This window comes from Lissotriton helveticus, chromosome 12 (genome assembly GCF_964261635.1).
Source record: "Lissotriton helveticus chromosome 12, aLisHel1.1, whole genome shotgun sequence".
Classification (NCBI taxonomy): Eukaryota; Metazoa; Chordata; class Amphibia; order Caudata; family Salamandridae; genus Lissotriton; species Lissotriton helveticus.
The window spans coordinates 787,635,170-787,657,776 of record NC_136073.1 but is presented as its reverse complement, the minus strand read 5'-3'; the positions used below and the strand labels follow the sequence as shown (position 1 = coordinate 787,657,776).

The 22,607-nt window shown below is 46.0% G+C and overlaps 1 protein-coding gene across 3 annotated transcripts in view; it reads left to right on the top strand.

Annotated features, from left to right (window-relative positions):
* Positions 1–22,607, top strand: part of CRTC2 (CREB regulated transcription coactivator 2) — a 195,622-nt gene that overhangs the window by 142,741 nt on the left and 30,274 nt on the right. For 2 of the 3 annotated variants that reach the window (XM_078668460.1, XM_078668461.1), the window contains 2 exons: positions 10,578–11,354; positions 14,499–14,582. In XM_078668460.1, the coding sequence (XP_078524586.1) occupies positions 10,578–11,354; positions 14,499–14,582 (861 nt within the window). The remainder of the gene's footprint in view (positions 1–10,577; positions 11,355–14,498; positions 14,583–22,607) is intronic. The other variant, XM_078668462.1, reaches the window with a different exon arrangement.

Here is a 22,607-nt window from a genome sequence, read left to right as displayed (position 1 = left end):
ACTAGAAGGGATGCTTCTAGACTCGCAAGCTTTACATTGGTTGGCAGTGGTGAGACTTTCAGGGACACTTGTGCAGGGACTAGTCTCTCCTAGAGTCCCTCTTCACCAACAATATCCGCCGTATTGGCATATGGCTCTACAAATCCACCTTGGAGCTAAACCCACACATGCGTAGTTAAGTGGGAAAGGGACCTGGAAGTGGGGATAGATCTCAGATTATATTACAAAGTCCATCTGGCAAATAGCTCCAAAGTCCTCCAAATGTGTAACACAAACAGAATGCTTACAAACTGCTCATATGGTGGTACCTCATGACCACAAGATTACACAAGATGTTTGGCAGCCCAGATGCATGTTGGAATGGATGCAGGAATGTGGCACATTACTCCACACCTGGTGGTCATGCCCTCACATCCAAGCTTTCTGGCGAGCTGTTCTCTCACTCCTATGCGCTATCATGAACATTACATTCCCACATGATCGATCCCTCAATGTTACTAGTGTTCAGGGCCTGTACCCTATGACCACCCCATTGGGAGGATTGATGACCCACCTTCTGTTGTCAGCTCGTCTTAGCATAGTCCAGATGTGGAAATTGCAGAGCCCACAGATGCTCAACCTCTGGTGGGGGATGGTCAATATATACGCCATGGATAATCCGTTCCCATGAGGCACAGGGTCAGACTGATTTGCATACAGCCATGTCTGAACTGGGGTGGCTGAGTGAACTAAAGAATGGTGATGGATTAAACCCAGATCAGTTGACTGGGGGTGAGTGTTTGATTTGTTCAAACGCTCCGTCCATCATCCCCTTTTGTATCGCTTTGTTCGCCCTTAGTGTGGCAGGGTATGCTTAGACGTGAGTCCCTTGTTCCCTTGGCCACTGGATTCAAGATAGCCTGGCTGATGAGGATTATGAATCCGAAACCGGTCCCAGGATGCTTGTTTCCGGTCCAGGGAAGACATGGCTAGGCAGTTCAGGCTGGACTGTTCCCATGAGGCACAGGGTCAGACTGATTTGCATATAGCCATGTCTGAACTGGGGTGGCTAAATGAACTAAAGAATAGTGATGGATTAAACCCAGATCAGTTGACTGGGGATGAGTGTTTGATTTGTACAAACGCTCTGTCCATCATCCCCTTTTGTATCGCTTTGTTCGCCCTAAGTTTGGCAGGGTATGCTCAGACGTGAGTCCCTTGTTCACTTGGCCACTGGATTCAAGATAGCCTGGCTGATGAGGATTATGAATCCGAAACCGGTCCCAGGATGCTTGTTTCCGGTCCAGGGAAGACATGGCTAGGCAGTTCGGGCTGGACTGTTCCCATGAGGCACAGGGTCAGACTGATTTGCATATAGCCATGTCTGAACTGGGGTGGCTGAGTGAACTAAAGAATGGTGATGGATTAAACCCAGATCAGTTGACTGGGGGTGAGTGTTTGATTTGTTCAAACGCTCCGTCCATCATCCCCTTTTGTATCGCTTTGTTCGCCCTAAGTGTGGCAGGCTATGCTCAGACGTGAGTCCCTTGTTCACTTGGCCACTGGATTCAAGATAGCCTGGCTGATGAGGATTATGAATCCGAAACCGGTCCCAGGATGCTTGTTTCCGGTCCAGGGAAGACATGGCTAGGCAGTTCGGGCTGGACTGTTCCCATGAGGCACAGGGTCAGACTGATTTGCATATAGCCATGTCTGAACTGGGTGGCTGAGTGAACTAAAGAATGGTGATGGATTAAGCCCAGATCAGTTGACTGGGGGTGAGTGTTTGATTTGTTCAAACGCTCCGTCCATCATCCCCTTTTGTATCGCTTTGTTCGCCCTAAGTGTGGCAGGGTATGCTCAGACGTGAGTCCCTTGTTCACTTGGCCACTGGATTCAAGATAGCCTGGCTGATGAGGATTATGAATCCGAAACCGGTCCCAGGATGCTTGTTTCCGGACCAGGGAAGACATGGCTAGGCAGTTCGGGCTGGACTGTTCCCATGAGGCACAGGGTCAGACTGATTTGCATATAGCCATGTCTGAACTGGGTGGCTGAGTGAACTAAAGAATGGTGATGGATTAAGCCCAGATCAGTTGACTGGGGGTGAGTGTTTGATTTGTTCAAACGCTCCGTCCATCATCCCCTTTTGTATCGCTTTATGGATAATCTGTCAGCAATGATCTACGATAGAGTACACAAGTTCGGCCTGATATGGTGCCCATGCATGACTTATGTAAAGTAGCATCCACCGGGAGCGACGTGCAGTCCCAGCAACGTCACAGATTCTTCGCCGCTCCGGTATCTTCGATATGTCCCATTTGGAAGACAGTAACAGAATGGACACTCAGGCCTGATGATCAGACATTGAAGCCTCTGTACCTGTTATTGGTATTTATAGCCTTTTCACAAAGTTGTTAAAAAAAATGCTGTTATATAAATATAATCAGTGATGTCATCAGGGACATAATTTAACGTCATGGGTGATGTAATATGTGAGGTTATAAGCAGTCTGAGAGAGCACAAGATCTAGTTAGTTCACTAAACAATAACTGGCATATGTTGGTGCGTTCAGAATTTTTTTTAACATTAGTTCAAATGTCATTTCAACATCTGTCACTTTAACCATTGTTTATCAGTGGAAAAATATATATATATGTGTGTGTTTTTATGTATATATGTGTATGTATATATATATATATATATATATGTGTGTGTGTGTGTGTGTAGTTTATTGTTATTTCAATGTACATATATTGGATGTATATATTTTTCACTAGACAAAACCATGATCTGTAAATGTGGCCTCAAATGGACTGACTCTAATTTCTCATGCATATAGAAACGCTCATCGTAATTGTCGGCTTTTAAAAATCTGGTTTAACTAGTGTAAAATGTTCTGGGAGCCTGCGAATGGGCATGAGTAGTCTAATGTTAATGGCTTAAATGAGTAGTTCTAAGATGCAGAATTAGAATTACAAATGACTTTTCCTTTCTGTTCTTTCCTCTGAAAGCAAGAGCTATTTTAACGAGACGAGTTTCCCCACCTCCCAACCCAGCCTGACACCCGCTGCCGTACCTGTTGAAGCCACGCTCCTTCTCCTGGAACGTGGCTTGGCGAGTCGTGGGGACGTTGGCCTCCTGGCTCAGCAACTCCCTCACTTGGTACTCCTCTCGATACCTGTTCTCTCCTTCTTCACCTCCAAACGCCGCTCGAACTCCTCTCCACGCCAGAAACTCCTCTCCGGTGACATCACACGCCGGCTTCGGGTCTTCCTCACTTTTAGCCAATCCTACCGATCACACGTCAGCTGGGGGCGTGTCCTCTTCCTCCTCACACGCCCAGTTAATGGAGCCTTCCCCTATTTCTTCCTCTTTTGTTGACCATAGAGGATGCCTGTCAATGCTCCACTTGTTCTGGTGTGGTTGAAGAGAGGGAGGGGTAGTAGAATCAACAACCCACCATTCATTAGTAGGGAAAGTCCCATCCACACGCCTAGGCTCCCTGTTACACTTTGATAGTTCTGTTGCAGCTTGATGCACATTCACTGACTGGTGCCTTGAAAGCATCCTTATAAGATGGTCATCTGGATACGCATGGACATAGGACCTTCTGTCATAATTCGATGCCGACATTTGGATAAGCTTCTGCAGCATGAACAAAATGTATTGTTTATGTTGGCCATTGGCCACAATCTCTAGCAACAGTTTTTCCAGTTATTTGGTTGCTAGGAATTCAGCAGCCGCTGATCTTAGAGTCACTATTCTAAACATTTCTGTTTGGTTCTTTCATTGGAGTGTTTTGAATAGTCTTTGCTCTAAGATTATTATCCATCCTTCTGTATTCCTCAAGAGTCCATCATTGGGGTGTATGCCCTATTTGCATTTTGTTTTTTTGGCACCTTCTCTGCTGCTCCCTGCAGCTAACTAACAATGTTTTAACTTTCCAGTTTTCTTTTTTGCAGGTTTCCTAGTGCTGTGATTAATACATTCTTCAGCAATGCAAAGATGTTCCCCGTACAAATAAATACACCTACTTGTGTGATGAAATTTACACTGCAGCACTTCATTCCTGGGAGATACCTACCACAAAGCTCTCCTCAAACAGAGTGCAAAAAGGTGGGGAATAAGGGCTGGGAATCAGGTCGGCTTAATTGTGTAGACTTGTGGTCCTCCCAACTCCTTTCTCATGCTGCTGTTGTGAAACAATTGTCCTTGGTGTTGGTCTTACACATTCTGGCAGATACTTCTACCTGCAGATTCTTCACTTGTAGATAATTGCAGACACCAGACTAGTTCTACAAACGTCAAAGCTCTAACATCATCATTAGGGGCACTAGCTTCTTATTGATGTGTTTGATGGCATCACATGACATCAACAAAGCCATATTACACCCAACCCACCACAACAATGTCCGATCCCTTTTCCTCACCTTCAAAGAGAATTCAGACCTCGCTCTGTCCTGAGAGTCATGAGTTTTACCTCACACAAGAACTTATCTTAGTACAGTGTAGATACCTCCTCGGAAGCGTTCAGTATTCAAGACCTGTAGGAACTGCAAGGGACAAATGTCCATCATGGACCTGCAGACCATCTGTTTGTGGTGCTTAGGTTCTGACCTTGATTCCAGTGCTTGTTCCTCCTGTCAGAGCATGCATTGTAAGGCCATCGGGGAGCGTGATGCCAGTCTTCATGCCCAGGGTACACGATGATTGGCAAAGTTGTTGTCACTTGACTCACTTCTCACACTGGAGTGAAGAAAAAGAAGCACCGAAAGCCTAAGAAGTATGGACGAGGTTATTCACATAATGACACCGGACTCCCACAGGATCCTCATCCTCTAAGGTGGAGTTAGTCGCGTTGGTGTTGTGTGACCCCGTTCCAGCCGGCTCCGAGCCAGTTCCACTACCAAAATTGACCCTCAGGCTGACTCCAATATCTCTTTCGGCTCCATCAGCGCCGATACTGTCAGTGGAGGGTATACCAGTGATGTAGCCTTTCTTTTCGAATTTCCCACCACCAGTTATGGATCCTGCAATGTTCCTCACACAATGTTTGGAAACGTTGCTAGGGTGTCAAATCAAACAGGTTTAACCATGGGACCTTCAACACCTCTCAGCATTCCCATGTTTTTGCCTATAGTGCCATACCAAGTTGGGACTTCAGCTGCAGCACACCAACTCCAGCCTTCTCTCGCGTGTAGAACTCTGGAATTCCACCATCAGCAAAGTGGCTGGTGCCACCACCGCCTCCACCAGCTCTTTGCCCGGAGTCACTAGAGCCGACTCTTCTATCTTTGGAGCTCCCCCCTATCAAGATATCCAGAACAGAATCTCAGAGGTGGATTGGTGAAAAGTAGTATAGAATGTGGATCTACTACCTTTTAGGTTCAGACTGTGACCCTCTGAATCTCTATGCAGCTGATGATGATGGATGGAATCCTTATGAGCTAACCAGGTTTGCATCAGCTAGTGACCTTGATACTTCTCTGAAAATGGAGTTCAAGATTCCGAATGGACCAACAACTCTGGAGGTTGTCTTTTTCCACTCAGTGGTCAAGAAAGCAGCAGTGGTTTTGGATTTACTGTCGGTTTTCGTGGATGTTAAGACCAGTGTCCTAAGTGAGGTGCTACTATCCCTCAGATCCGACATTAGAATCCTTACTCCTCTTCAATGAAGCACTGGTGGAACCTGTCTTGGGTGCGTGGTGAAAGCTTTCTTCTGCAGCTGAGGTCAATAGGCTAGTTGGCGGTGTTTAAAATAATTTATTTAATTTTGGATAATACATTAACATATGTAGAATACTCCTATTTTTCTTGTTGCATCAGCACTAGGACTGATGCTACTCATGATGAATGAATGAATGAATGGTTATTTGTAATGCGCGGACTTAGCCCGAGGGCATCAAGGCGCAGACTAAAACATAAATTATGACTAAACAGTTACAGTTACGGAAAAACAGACATCAGAATGAGATTTAGTGATAGGCCTGGGAGAAGAGCCAAGTCTTCAGAAGCTTCCGAAACGTGATCAGGGAAGGTTGGTTAGACAGCTCGGGGGGGAGGTTGTTCCACAATTTAGGGGCCAGAGTGGAAAAGGCTCTTCCTCCCCATTTCGCTTTTTTAAATCTTGGGACTGCCAGCAGATTTCTTGAAGATGATCGGAGGGTTCTCTTGGGGGAATAGGGGCTGACCAGGGCCTTTATGCCATCGGAGCCAGAGCCGAACACGGCTCTGTGCGCCAGACATATAATTTTAAAGGAAATCCTAGAATGTATGGGCCGCCAGTGGAGGTCCTTTCTGGCCTGAGTAGCAGATGATAGCTTTGGGAGGTTTAGGACCATCCTGGCAGCAGAGTTTTGGACCAGCTGGAGACGATGGAGGGCTTTTTTGTTTATGCCCCCATACAATGCGTTGCAATAATCAAGCCCGGAAGATACCAGGGCAACAGTTGACTGCTTGCGAGCGTCAGGTGACAGATAGGGGGCAATCTTTTTAAGCATGCGGATGGTATTGCAGCAGGTGGATACCGTTCTGTTTACCTGAAGTTCAAAGGAGAGGGCCGAATCAAAGAGAACACCAAGGTTCCTGGCCGAAGTGGTGGGTTGGGGACAGTCTCCTAGAGAGGGAGGCCACCAGTCCTTGGACCAGATGTCATTAGGGTTTCCTCCAAAGACTAGGACCTCCGTCTTCTCACCGTTGAGCTTCAGGTAATTGCGCACCATCCATTTAGAGACCGCTTCCATACAGGTTCGAAATTTGAGAGCGGCCTCAGTGGTCGGTGAAGTAGAGGAGATGATAATTTGGGTATCGTCTGCATAAGACAATATTTGATACCCAAAGGATCTTATTACCTCGGCAAGTGGGGTTACGTAGATGTTGAATAACAGGGGACTCAGGGCAGAGCCCTGAGGAACCCCACATTGCACCTTTTGGAGGGAGGACAGAAAGCCACCAAGCTGAACCCTTTGCTGTCTCTGCGAAAGAAAAGAGGACAGAAGGTTGAGGGCCCTTCCCCTCACCCCTATCCCCTTCAACCGGTCAACTAGGATAGGAGGGGATAGGGTATCAAAAGCTGCCGTGAGATCGAGGAGCACCAGCATAGTTGTCCGACCTCTGTCCACCTCGGTCCGGATGTTATTAGCCACGACCGTGAGGGCGGACTCGGTGCTGTGTGCAGCACGAAATCCATGCTGAGAGATGTCAAGAAGACCAGTTGTTTCAAGATATGAGGTTAGATGAAGGTTGAGGTGGGCCTCAAGCATCTTTGCAGGGGCTGGGAGCAAAGATATTGGTCGGAAGTTTTTTAAGACTTCCGGATTGAGCGAGGGTTTCTTTAGAAGGGGCTTTACAACTGCCGCCTTCCAAGGAATAGGAAACGATCCCTCGTCAATGGCCATATTCATAACTTGCAAGAGAGGAGGGAGGACAGACTCCTTACAGACCTTCAGGATTTTTAGGGGGCCGGGGTCAAGAGGAGAGCAAGATTTGGTAGCATCCAGAAGGTGGTTTAGTTCCTCAAGTGATATATGGGGAAAGCTGGAGAAGTTTGGCCGGGAGTCAGAAGAATCAGTGGTCTCCGTGTGTAAGGGAGAGGAGGGGGAGTGCGGGGTTGTACTGTTGGCATCTAATGAGGTATTGGAGGATTTGAGGGAGCTGTAAATGTCCGCAATTTTAGAGTGGAAGAATCCTGCGATATCGTCGCAGAGTTCTTGCGAATCATTCACTGATATGCACATGATAATACTACAGGAACAACAATTGAGTTCCCCAACAACTTCGGATAGTGAGACCTTCACAGTTTGTATTTTGGAGTACTAGAAACCGGATGACATTATTGAACCATCAACATCTGCTGAACGAGTCTACACTACTACTACTACTACTGCTACTTCGCTACTGTTTCCGTAACGCACATTCATTCTGTATGTGAACCTCAAAAAACCAAGCACGGGCCTCACAGATGTCAAAGATGTGAGGAAGATGGAGGGCTTGTCGCACAACATTTTCATCAACTAGAGGGAGCTATGTTAAATGTAGAGAAATAAACAGTGTAGACCCACATGTGATTTATCACACAAGGTTGATGCTTTACAGAAAACAAATCATACTGGTTGTGAGTAATTGGGCATCAATATTTTTGATTTGGCAGATGCAGTCCAAGCATTATGCCAAACTATGTTAAAACTGGGAAGAGCACAGAGTTGTGTAACAATTCCAAAATGGTCTTCACTCAGTAACATATACTACGTAGATGTGTTGCATATCTTTAAAATTTCAAACACAATTAAGTAGACATAATTGTAATATCAATAGAAATTTACAATGTGTAATGTTTTAGGCTATCTATCAAGAGTTGATGCATTTTTAACATCAGTAGTAAGACAGAGAGTGATGAAAGTCGGAGCATCAGCAATCTTTCTGTCAGGAATGTGCTTTAAATACTTATAAGCAGAAGTGGGGAAGGGAACCCATGTGCAGAATACAAGACAAACCAGTAGACAGGTTAAGAGTAAGTAACAAAAAGTCTACTTACAATATGTGTAAAAAGAAATAGAACCATGTCAAAATTTCATTTACGTAGTGTTCTATTAACATTTTCAAAAAAGTAAAATACCTAGGAAGTAACGGGAAACAAAATAACAAAATCAAACTTATGGGCAAGTGTGCAGATTTATGTTAGTCAATAAAGGCATTACATTAAATATAATTTGTGATTTCTGTTCTTCAGTCTCTTCCCATGGCCTAACAGGAGTTAGCGGTTGTATGTGTGGTGATTGCGGGATCCTCATCCCAATCAGGTTCTTCCTCAATCATTTCTCCTGGTAAACGCTGCCTCATCAGTAATTTATGCAGAATTGCACACACAGCAATATTTTTATAAGCAGGTTCTGGTGTATACTCCAAAGTAATATAAAGTCTTTTGAATCTGCCCTTCAAAATGCCAAATGTCCATTCAGTTACAGTCCTCTTTTATTTGTGGGCAGTCTTATTGCACCTTTCCGTTGCAGACCACGATTGAAGATCTGGATTTATCATCCAAGGAGAAGTGGCATATGCATAAACATGATTTTATTAGGTAGAGTGGTGCTTGTGAATTAAGAGGTAACATGTGTTTTAGAAAAGCAGTAAACACCCATCTCCCATGTCTCCTTGTGCAAGACTAAATACGAAAGCATCAGGAGTACTCCCAGTTCAATGATTAACATTGTCCATTTTTATTACACTCTAATTGCAGACCACTTGAATATTAAGGTGCGGAAGCTTTCTGTTTCTGTATAGGCGCTCAGTAGCAGATGGTGGACATATAAGTATATGTGCCTGGTCCACATGTCCTATTACATTAGGAAAATTAGCTATTTGATAGAATTTCAATTTTGTGAACTGCAAATCTGCGTGGGAACTTAAATGAAAAAATATATGGTTGTTGATATTGGAGAGCATTGGTTTCAAACATTGTGTGAAGAACTCTGGACATAGTACTTTGCCTTGTTCAATCAGCAAAAGGTACAGTGCTTTGAAGACTCCTCGACACAAGCAGATGTAGGGAACATACAATCTGAATGTGCACAGGGATTATGTGGTTGCATCCAGGTGGCATTGCACTTGTTGGCTGCAGGTCATTAATTAAATCTGAAATGTGTGTTTTTGTATTTGTTTGTATTTAAAAATATTCTGGGTCCCTTTGTGAGTCTTGCTCTCACTATCGCTTCCCGTCTCATACTTAAACTCTTTGTCTGTTTCTAGCTTTCTCTCCTACTCTGGCCTGCCCTCAGCTGCCTGCACGTTTCCACTTTGCTGAGCAGACTATGCTCACTCACATTTAAATGTTGAAGAGAGCACATTGTGCCCACTTCTTCACACGCAGTAGGCCCAGATCCTTCTCCTTCAGTCCCCCATATTAGTAACATCTGCATAGCAATGTAACCTGACCTGGTGCATGATGTGCCTGATTAGAGCTCAGGTTTTCTGTACTGTGAGTGTAGAATTCAGCGAAGACTGCCACCTGTGTTGAAATTGAAGCAGTTTATTATAGGAACTTGCCGCGTTGTTTTTTTTTTTAAGAGCTAGACTGAGGCTTCATGGTAGTGGGAAGCTGATTGCCTGCCTTTTTAAAATGTACTGCAAGAATAGGATATTTCAAGACTAAACTGTTCAGTGATCCCCATGTCTACGTATAAAAGAGGGGATTTGCGCTTTGTCCACAAGGCGTAGGGAAAAACATGAAACATAATGAAGTGGTTGGTACACTTGTACATGTCGTTTATGGCCTTGCAAAACAAATCCTCGCAGGAATTTCCCCTCTTTTCATAATTCTCATATCGATGAAGACGTAGACTGAACCTTTGTCACTGACTATAGTAAGAATCGTGGCTTTACTGACAAAGATCTTCAACTGCGATTTCACAATCAGATTAGTAGCCATTATATTCATGGATGAGTGACCCTTTGCAATTACTTTATTTTATTGACAAGGTTGATAAACTCTTTCTTGCACAGCTGACGGAGAACTATTTAGTGAATATGTAATTTAGTCATGTTTGTTGTGAGTGCAAGGTATTCATGTGATTGTTCTGATTTTTGTTCTATATTTACAGGGTGTGCCATTGGATACCAGCAAGCTGCCAGTCGATCAGAGGCTACCCCCATATCCCTACAATCAACAGAACCTGCTCTTACAGGCTCAGCAACCTCTAGGCACACAGAAGTCACTTCAGCAGTCCCAGCAACAGTCGTCATTGCAGCACCAGACACATCATCATCATCAAGGACAGCAGCAGAACCATGGACAGCAACACCACTTCCAAGAACATCAACAACATCAAGCAGGGCAGGAGCATCAACACCATCAACAAGAGCAGCAGCATCGGCAGCAACAACACAAAGAGCAACATTGTCAACTTCAACAAGAGCAGCACAATCACCTCCACCAACAAGAGCAACAGCATTCACAGCAACACGATCAGCAGCAACATCGGCCCCAACAAGAGCAGCAGCACCAACCACACCACCAAGAACAACATTCACATCACAACCAAGAGCAGACACATCTGAACCACCAAGAACAAAGGCAACTGCACTCCCAAGAGCAACATCAGCAACAAAACCAACACAGTCCACACCAGCTTCAGGAGCAGCAACATCTGCATCACCAGCAAGAGCCACAGCATCCCCACCAACAAGAGCAACAGCATCGGCACCACCACCAAGATCAGCACAAGCAAGACCAAGAGCAAAAGCAGCACCGCCATGTGCAGCCTCAACAGCCAGTAACCCAGAATCATCACCCTTTGCGACAATATCCTTTCCCACAATACCAAAACTCATCATTGCAACAGTATAATAATGCAGTTGGAGACTTTAATCTGGGGAGCGTAAGTATTACTCTAAACTTTAACTAGGTGAGAGTTTCTTATGATCATTGTTGCAGAACAAGGTAGTTTAGTTGGTTTCTTCCTTTCTGCTAATGATGAGGTTACATTTGAGGGCCACAGTTATTTAAAGGCAGTAGTACTTCAGAAGGCCTAAAGTAGCACACTTGCAGCACCTCTAAACACATTATGTATACTAGCACTTTACATTCATCCATCACTTAAAAAAAAAAAAAAAATTCCCAAAAGACTTTACTAAGACCTCTTCCACACAGACTGTACTCCATTTTAAGTTATCAAACTTATATTTATTAGTGTTTGCGGTGCCACTTTCATCCAGACTCAAGCCGCACAGAAACGGACCTTGCAATGATGAGCTACAGTTTTGCTGGCCAGGCCCATGCATTTCCCAGGCTCTGCCTCTTGAGCCTGACTTTACAGGTTTGCATTCTTTGCTTTGGTGTATTTCTGCCACGCCATCTTGGGACAGGACTCCCTAAACTACATTCCTGCTGTTATGATTTTGTTATGCTGTTGACCAGATTCAACAAATCCACTCATGCCAAAGCCTTTCCTGTGCAGTTGGGATGTACAACTTATAGCGCGTGCCTTTACTACACATTTTGTACAATGCATGCCTTTACCACGCATGTGCCTTAACCACTTAGGTATTCCTCATTAGCTGTTCATTTTCGTGATGTGCTCTACATCATAGTATTCAGGAATGAGAAGTAAGGAAGTAGTAGTGACCTTTAAGATTTCATGAGTGGTCTGTTCTTTTAACAATACAAGAATACTAGTTTGTCAAGAAAATGCTAGTAGGAATACCAACACCTCACCTCGATGTCCCACCACAAGGACAACCCTGGCGTGTCCCCCTACCAAGAGCAAAGGGGGTCGAGGCCCGCCGATTCACCACAAGTTGCTTCAGCTGGAATACCACAGATTGACACCAATATGCTTCTAAAGATAATCAGATGGGTACTCTGACACATATTGACGTCAATACTAAGAAATACTGGTCCGTACAAGGCTGGCTTTGACCAAGGTTCACCTCATGAGAGATTTACTGATGTGAACCTTTACAAGATGTTGATGTGGGATTCATGCTCACAGGATTGCACTCTGTGGTTCCTGATCACCTTTCATCCTTTTCCAGTGGAAATGCTTTATTGTCTGGTTGCAGCTGCTAATGGACAGAGGTCACCCATTAATCCTGCATGCCATACTGTAACTCTTAACTCTCCTGCTTCTACCACAGGTGGGTCAGATCAAGAGATCCTCAGATAATTCTGTGATGTTGCAATAGTCAAGTATTCAGACACTGGGGACAGTTCATACCTCTGCTTAGATTTTGTACCAGGCCTAGCAGAAATCTCCATACCTCTCAAGAGGCTCTGGTGATAGAACTAGGCCTTCCCTTCACTGAGGAGCGCCCATCAGTATAAATCTGGGACTCCTGCTAAACCCTCCACTAGCAACTTTGAGTCGTCTCTGTCAGACTTATTTTTCTTAATGACAGATCTTGACTGTTACAGTGTGGTTTCACCATCCACAGAAATAGCCAAGATCACAATAACAGCATTCATCTTCAAAGAACTTCTCCACCGCCCCCACAACCTTTTCTACATTGTATAGAATCTTGGCCCTGCCAAGAATGGAGTATCTTAGTAAAGTTTAATATGACATGCCATAATTCCTATTTGATGCAACCAGTCATGATAGATCACAGGTCTTCCTTCCCTTCCTCACTTCTATTCTACAGGGTCGAGCATAGGTGTAGCAACTGCTGATTGTTGCAACATGGTGATTGTACTCTAGGAAAGAGTAACATAGGTATTACTCTAGGTTATTTTCGAATTAGAAGAAATTAAAGACTGATATCCGCACATTCTTAGGCTACCACCACTACTTCTGTATCTTCCTCCACAAAAGGTTCTTGGGCCGCGTTCTCTCAGTTCTCCAGAGAACAAATTGACTCTGTTCTATCTGCAAACAGGCTGCTTAAATGTCTGTCCTAGTCTTTTCTTCATTGTGGAATTTCTTGAGGATTCTGGTAAAGGAAACATGTACCCACTTACCAGTACAACCTGCACCCCCACCCCTTCAGGATAAGCTTGTCCCCCCATGTGTTCACCAAGATTTTTCTTGGGCTGGTTGGCGCCTTATTTCAGCAGGAGATCCACACTATCGTTTCTGATTGACTGGTTAATGAGGGTCTCGACCCAAGAAAGTGCTGAAATCTGGCAGAGTTCTGCCTCTTCTCCTCCAGCGTGGTTTGCCTTTGAAACAGAAAAGCTCCTCCAAAGCACACATTTGGGATGGTACCAGTGCAAAATGTCTGGGCCCATTTTGCCACAGTTTATCTGTCAATACATTATAGTTACTCAGATTGCTAAGTCTGATTGCCACCTGGGTTCAGTTGGTACTTCTGGCCCAGTTGAAGATGTAACCATACATAGTATCCATACTATTTGTATCGTTATCAGTATCATTACAATTTCTATTATCATTATTGTTATTCTAACAATTTTCTTTGATCGACCATTGAATTCTGATTTATAGTCTTGATTGGTCTACATATTCAGTTAGAGCTGTTTTTTGTCATTGTTTTTAATAATGACCGCCAATTTGGCTTTTGTTTGCCAGCCATTACAGAATTAATAGATTTTAAGCCCATTTTCTCTTGTCCAAACTGGTTAAATGCTCCCTGCCAGACAGTCCAAGTAAACCTTCACTTCTCCCAATGAGTTTAGTGTGCAGTGTTCTCAACCTAAATGCACAAATGCATTTGGACGCGATTCAGTCTGCATAAGTAGTATGCAAACATTTCACATCACTTCATTCTCTTAAAAATATACACACACACACACCATGTATCCTAAAGTTATTTTGAGCTTGCTAGTGCAAAGTTAACAGAAATTCACAGAACCATTCTAGTGATTGGACTTAAAATGGTGTGTTGAGGGGTTAGAGGAGACATGTTCAACTCATGGACTGTTAGAGCGTCACTTTCAATGCCAGGTATATTGCCTTTGGTAAGTTGTAACTTGAAAGACCGTGAGTGTTATTGTGGAACGTCAGAAATTTCACGTCAGTTAGGGGTTATTTGTTTTACTCCTCTGTCTTTTCCAATCTCTGCCGCAGGCTTCTTTGCTCAGCAGTCTCTTTGATGACCCTTACTTTGATATGCAGCTTACCGCCCAGCAAGCAAGTGCTTTGTCCCAGCAGGTATGACACTGTGTACTGTTGTCCAAAAACCTAAATTATCCCTGATATGTCTGCATATTCAGCTGCTGCTTTCTGCTTGCTTTTGTCAGAACTGCCATTTGCTTTGAGCCTCTGTGTCACTGCTCCCATTTCTGATGCTTCTCTATTTGCTCCTTCTGTCGCCCTGCTCACTTTTTGTTATTTTCATTTGTATATCTGTAACCACTCTATCCATGTATTCTAACCCATTTGTAACTTTTCTGTATCTTGTGATTGTCTCCATTTTTCTGCTTATGTGGGTCTTGCTACTCACTATCCTAGTGAGGGCATCTTATTTGTTTATTGAGTTGGTGTTGCTGTCTATAAACATTGCATTTTAAATGTCAGCAACTAATTGGGGTATAATATATGTATATACTATATAATATTTTTTTTTTTGCTGACAACCACGTTTCAGCCATGACAGCCTTGGTCGGACATTGACAAAGGATGTCCGTCATGGCTGAAACGCGTTTGTCAGTAATGCAATGGCGATGAAATTAAAAAACTTTACTTTTTGACTCCTGAGTTCGTTATTGGATTTGCGATAGCAAAGGTTCATTCGTTGATCGAGATATATATATATATATATATATATATATATATATATATATATATATATATATATATTCTTCCACTATATCTTTCCTCGAACAGTGGCAGGACCATCCTTGACCTCTTGAGTTAAAATCTTCAGTCCTTTTAGTGTCCACCAAGCACGTATATTGCTAGGAAGTTACTACTCCTAAGCCATTGGTGTAACAGTACCACTGCAAAGTCTTTTGCAGAAAGTAATCTTATTTAACACCACGTAAACTGTTACATGCTTTAAGTGATGCAAAATAAGGCAAATATCTGTTTTATCTACTGTGAGATTTTAAAGACAAGCTATGCATTCAGAGTCTAGCATTAATGTACTGTTTGCCTCTAGCTATTTAAGTGCCAGCCTTAAAAAGCTGAGTGACTGTGTCACACTATTGGTCAGTCCAAGGCAGGTTTTAAAAAAAATCTATATTTCTCTTATTATCTTCAACAGTGACAAGTTTTAGTTCTAGGCCTTAAATAAATGTGCTTATTCGTTTATTGTTGCACATTTCTTCCGGCTGTGTGAAGCCTCTCTGTGAGTAAACATTAATGGTCGCAGAGAGTTGCGTATATAATCTATTGTCAGGCAGTAGTGATGTAATATATTTCAGCCTTAATAGCTTTGACCTATAATCTCAGATGGGAACGTGCATGTACAAATATTTAATTGAAATCCACGTTCCTTGATTCTAATCCTCACTGGTTTTCTGAGTTTCTCGTATCTCTTTCATATTAGCAATGTCATTTTTTTGATGAGGGACAAATGTATTAATTTCCAATCCATATTTCATTTTTTATGAAGTACTTATGTCAGGAGATGTAATACTTGTTACTTTAGAACCTATTGTGTATTTCAATGATCGCTTGGAGGTAATGCGGACAAGTGAAAAGGATAAGCAATTTACTGACACTGCAGGTTTTAAGGAGCTGCTGCTTCTTGATTGTTTAGGGACATTCCTTTTCATCCCCAGTACTCACTGCACAATGAAAGTATGTGTAAATGTTTCCCCCTTGTCTTCAGTGTATGTTGTTGCTGTTGGCGTCTTTTAGCTTCGCATTTTGCTGCAGATTCAATTTTGGCTGCTAATTCATCTTTGTAGCTGCTGAGAGCTCTGCATGATTCCTTTCCACACTATGTCCTCCTACTACTTAGGTGTCAGCTGGCCCAATGTCATGAGGAAGGACGTTCATTAATTTCTTATTTTTCCGATTTCTCTGTCAAATGAACAACATATGCTTGGATTTAGTTTTACATCTCTGATTGTATGGACCAGTCTATTTAGTGGCATGGGCTCAGTTGATACCTATATTCCTTCGGCATTGGATTTTCAGTCATATCATATGCTTAGGAGAAATTACTTTCCTGCGTTTTCAATGAACATTTTTTAGAATACCACAAAATGTGTAGGCCTTTCATTGGGACCCAGCTTCCAAAGATCCTGCTCAGAATTGCTTTAGTTTTCATTTTTTCTTGTAAGCCATGATACCTTAAAACTTGATTTGTTTAGTGGCGGTCTGAGGCTGAACCCAGGTTTGTTCACGTATGGTGCCTGTCTTACTCCTACCAAAGATTGTGAAGCTTTTGATTGATAATATAGATCAAATGCAGTATGAGATGTGGGCTTTATGAACATCGTTTAGGACCTGCACAATGTTAAAGAGGAAATTGTAAATTAGAACTGATATAGCACAGTTAACAGAAATAGAGGTCCCCAGGAACATGCAACAGCAGACTGTATTCAGGATGTAGGTTAAAGAACTTTGGTGAGGACTAGGGAAGTGCACTCGGAAATCAAAGCTTATTGAATCCTTCATTACTGATGGATATTACATATACTACACCAATCATTCACAATGTTAAAATATTCCTTACCGCAAACTCATATTACAGTGACCCTGACATATATTAATAATACATACTTCTAGACATCAGTGTTTCATCTGGCCATGAGAGGAGGATGAAGAACAAGTGTTTGCCTAAATGCGACTATAGGAATTTCACCATCTCAAATTATAAGTGCGAAGGAAAAACTGTGGACCATGTTACATAATTCAAAAGTATTTAAAGGAAAATTTGCTAATACAAGAAGTTATATATCAAAAACTGCACCAGAAGTTAAAAACACTGGTTGGCATACTGCCATTAGACAAGAGTCTGCAATTGCAACCTGTGAAAATCATAAATAATTAAGGCATGAGCAAAAAAGATAGTTTTCTACTTGCACTGGAGACAGGCCCTGCTGGAAAAGGAAATTTGAAGCTTCGAGCATGGAAATAGATTGGCAAGTGACCACAAGTGTTTTAGCCGTTGACTGATGCATCAGCCAACGGCTTGCTATCACATTGAGGCTTAATCATTGGATACAGAGGTAATACCAAGTAAATGTGCAACCGGTAATGCTCTGCTACAGTTTTTCCTATTTCTCCATTTGGTGTGTAATTGGAACTAGGCAGGCAAACCACAGCTTTGTTGCATCTGGTAAATATTTCAAGGAGATCCGTAACCGCAAATCATGAAGAACTGCTTAACATTCCTTGTGGTGCACCTTTGCCAAAAGACAGAGGGTCACCTCTTAGTCTATGGCAGGCTTCACTCTAACTCGCATGTCTGGTATGCTAATGAATCCCTTAAGCCTATTGATATTAGCAACTGCAGATTTAAATATTTGACTGCATTTAATTTCCATTGTATAAACCCTCATATTAAGGACATGGTAGTGGGAGCTGAAGACCATTTCAGCACTGAGATTACTTCATTTCATAATTCCTTTTGATTTACTGCATCCTTTTGTCATTATGTTTCTGCTTCGGGTGAGAGGATATCCTAACAAAGTAGACTTTAAAGAGCTATTCATGATATTGGGCATTTGTTTGAAACTTTAATAGTTTTCTATTTGCTGGACTGGAACCAGTTTCCTTTCTCATAATAATTTGTTGGATGTAATACTTTATTTACGTTGTAAAGATGAAGGCTCCCTTGTTTGTTTTTACGTGCAGCTGTGTTTGAAACAGGAATAAAAACTATAGTGACCTGCATCTTCCCGCATCTGTGTATATGCCAAAGAGACAACAGACCTTATCCCCTGCATCAATGACTACCACTAGCTCCTGGGAACTGAAAGCTTGATCATGTGATGAAAAGCGGAGTTGAAATGAATACCAAACATCTTAGCTATGCTGGTTAGATATGACTAATAGAACGATTCGGAAAATAAAAGCCTGATAGTATTTACTGCAAGATGACAGACTGGTTGAGCCTAGAAAGGTTGAAGAACAAGAAAGACGAATGTTACAGTTGCAATAAAAAATGTAGACTCTAGTATCTGAAAGAGACACGTTAGTATTAGATTCCTTACCTTAGAATATCCCCAGGCGTCAGACTGGATCCGGAAACTTTTGCGTAGCAGTACCCTTGCGCGTCGGTAGGCGTCGTCTGCGGCTCCGCGTCTGTCGTCGGCGTCGTGGGCGCCATGATGACGTCGTCGGAGTACTTAGACGCCGCCTCCGCGTGCTGACGTCAGTTCTTCTTTTTTCCGCGCCAGCAAGCGCAGATCTGGAAAAAGCAGTAACCCTTAGTCAATTTTTGACTAACTTTTTGGATCATTTTTGATCATTTCTCGAAGTCTTACGACTACGATCGGTGCCGTAGGGATGCCTGGCTTTAAGTACTGCGAGGATTGCGACCGTACGATGTCGGTCACGGATCCTCACCACCTGTGCCTAACTTGTCTAGGCGTCGACCACGACGACAAGGCCTGCTCCGACTGCCGGGCCCTCTCTTCGAAAGCCAGGCAGGAGCGGTGCCGCAGGCGACTCGAACTCCGGCAGTCGCCCCGCGCCGCGAGAGGGCTCGGTCCCACGGGAGGTCGAGTGACAGGTCGCGGGCTCGGAGCCACCACAGTTCCGAGAGTAGGCCGCACTCCTCCGGGTCGAAGTCGTCGTCCGGTAAGAAGCACAAGAAGTCCAAGAGGCGTCATCGCTCTTCGGACTCCCCCCCCCCCCCCCCCCCCCCCCGACGCTCGCGCGATGCGGCCGGGGGTTCGGGTGACACCACCCACGCGGCTCTGTCGGAGTCGCGAGCGCCGCGTCCAGTAAGGTCCACACCCTACGGTCCCTGGGCTAGACGCGACGCCAGAGGAGATCGAGCGCTTCCTCATGGCCATGAGGGAACTCTCTCCTCCGATGGGCTCCGCGGCGCCTTCGGGCCCAGCGGACCCGTCTGGGGCCTCTAGCGGGTCGGGGGCTTCGGCCCCGATGCCTTCGGGCCCGGCGCCGCAGGGCCCCACAATCCCGACGACGCCGGTGCCTTCAGGCCCGGCGCCGCAGGGTCCAGCGGTCCCGGCGCCGTGGGACCCCGCTAGACCTTCTTCGGGATCTGGGTCGTCGCAGGTGGACCTTACGACCTCCCCGGCGTCGGACCATCCGATGTCGCCTCGGGCGGTGCCGTCCCTGATGCCTCCTTCGTTCCTGTTCCGACGTCGGGACGGGCCCGATGGGCGCCGCTCCAGACGTCGTTTGGGGAGTTTCACTTCTATGAACAGGCCCCATTGATTGAAAACCCTGAGTATCAGGAGATGGGTGATGAAGGGGATTGGGAGGGGTCTTAGGACCCTCTGACCCGAGAGTGTCAGTCTCATGAGGACTGGGCAGGAGACCTTGGGGAGGCCAGTGGCCTGGACACCTCTCCAGACACTGGTTTTGTCTCCCCTCCTACCGTGGCTTCGGAGGAGGGGGCAACTTACAGTGTGGTGTTGATGAGGGCTGCCAAGGCCTTGGGCCTTGAGCTCCCCGTCACGGCCGTGAGGACTAATCTCCTCACTGAGGTCCTTAAACCGCAGTCAAGCTCGGCCGAGCCTCTGCTGCCCTTTAATGAGGCCTTGACCGACGTTCTTCTAGGCACTTGGTCCAAGCCCGCTACGGGTTCGCCCGTAGATAGGAACGTGGCCAGACGCCACCGCCCAGCCCCGGGCGACCCATGTTTCTTGTCCACCCATCCCACCCCCGAGAGCCTGGTCATCCAGGCCTCCAATTCCCAGACCGCTTTCCCGTCGGCGCCGCCGGACAGGGAATCCAAGAGGTACGAGCAGTACGGTAAAAAGATCTTCTCGTCCCTTAGTCTGGGACTGCGGTCTTCCAATACCGCATGCCTCTTGGGCCGCTACACCCACTCTCTGTGGGATACGGTTGCGGAAGTGCTGCCAGAGTGTCCGTTGGAGGTACGGGCCAAACTCGGCCAAGCCCTTGTGGAGGGCCGGGATGCAGCCAAATATTCTATCCGGTGTGGGCTGGATACCACCGACTCACTAGGTAGAGCGATGGCAACGACGGTGGCGGTCAGACACCACGCCTGGTTGAGGTCCGCCAACTTTTCGGCCGATGTCCAGAACACACTGATGGACATGCCGTTTGATGGCCGTCGCCTCTTTGGCGACAAGGCAGACCTTGCGCTTGAGCACTTTAAGGACTCCAGGGCTACGGCCAAGTCCTTGGGCCTCTCGGCCCCGCGCCAGCAATCGGCTGCCTTTCACTCCTTTCGTGGCCACGGAAGGGGTGTACCCCCACGTGCTGCAGATCGTCCGAAGGGGCTACTCCCTCCCCTTCGAGGCGACTCCTCCAGCCATGCCACCGCAGAACCACCGTTTATCGGGGGATCATTTGCGACTTCTGCAGGAGGAAGTTACGGCCCTCTTGGCCAAGGGCGCCATCGAGCGCGTTCCTGGGCCAGAAGTAGGGTGTGGTTGCTACTCCCACTACTTTCTGGACCCAAGAAGGGCGAAGGGGGCCTACGCCCTATCTTGGACCTAAGGAACGTCAGCGGCTTCCTCCGGAAGGAGAAGTTCAAAATGCTGACACTGGCTCAGGTCCTAGCTGCCCTGGACCCAGGAGACTGGATAGTAGCGTTGGACTTGCAGGACGCTTATTTCCACATCCCCGTCCTGCCGGCCCACCGGCGCTACCTGCGGTTCACGGTTGGCCACGAGCACTTTCAGTATACCGTGCTCCCCTTCGGCCTTACCAGCGCCCCATGGGTGTTCACAAAGGTGATGGCGGTGGTCGCAGCTCATCTGCGCAGGTTAGGGGTTTCAGTCTTCCCCTACCTCGACGACTGGTTGTTGAAGGCGGGCTCGCCCCAGACAGGCGTCAGCCACCTCCAGACTACGGCAGATCTCCTGCACAGGCTGGGGTTCTCCATCAATGTGCCGGAGTCACACCTGTGCCCCTCTCAGAAGCTCCTTTTCATCGGAGCGGTTCTCGACTCGGCGCGGTTTCGGGTTTATCCACCCGAACAGCGGGTTCGGGATATTCAGGCTCTGATTCCCATCTTTCAGCCGTTATCCCGGGTCTCGGTCAGGTTGACGCTGCGGCTTCTGGGGCTGATGGCCTCCTGAATCCTACTGGTGCATCATGCCAGGTGGCGGATGCGGGCTCTGCAGTGGGACCTGAAGTTTCAGTGGGCCCAGCATCAGGGCAACCTGTCCGACCACGTCCTGATCTCGGAGGGCACTGCGAGACAGCTGCAGTGGTGGCTCACAGACCGCGATTGGGTCAGCGGCAGATCCCTCTCCCTTCCCTAACCGAAGCACGTAGTTGTGACGGACGCGTCCTTCCAGGGCTGGGGTGGCCACATGGGAGAGGCGGAGATCAGAGGCCTCTGGTCTCCGGCGGAGGCCCGGCTCCACATCAACCTGTTGGAGTTACGAACGATTCGTCTAGCACTGAAGGCATTCCTCCCCTCTGTCCGGGGGAGTGTAGTGCAGGTGTTCACGGACAACACCACCGCCATGTGGTACTGCAACAAACAGGGCGGGGTGGGGTCATGGACCCTTTACCAGGAGGCTCTGCGTCTCTGGCAATGGCTGGAACGCCAGGGCGTGACCCTGGTGGCTCAACACCTGGCAGGTTCTCTGAACGCCAGGGCGGACGAGCTCAGCCGTCAGTGCATGATGGATCACGAATGGCGTCTGAACTCTGACGTGGCGCAAGGCCTCTTTCATCAATGGGGAGAGCCTTGGTTAGAACTATTCGCCACCGAAGAGAACGCGCAATGTCATCAGTTCTGCACGTTGGAATTTCCAAGGCGGCACTCGCTCGGAGACGCTTTTTGTCGCGAGTGGAGTTGCGGTCTGTTGCACGCCTTTCCGCCTATACCACTTGTGCCCAGAGTGCTGAAGAAGATCAAGCGCGACCGGACCCAAGTCATCCTTGTGGCTCCGGACTGGGCACGAAGGTACTGGTATCCAGAGCTACTCAGTATGTCAGTCGATCCCCCGGTTCGTCTGCCTCTTCAGGAGGACCTTCTGTAGCAGCAGCAGGGGATGGTCCTCCACCCGAACCTGTCCAGTCTCCACCTCCATGCTTGGAGATTGAGCGGCGACAGTTGAGGCCATTTGACTTGCCTCCTGAAGTCTGTAACGTCATTCT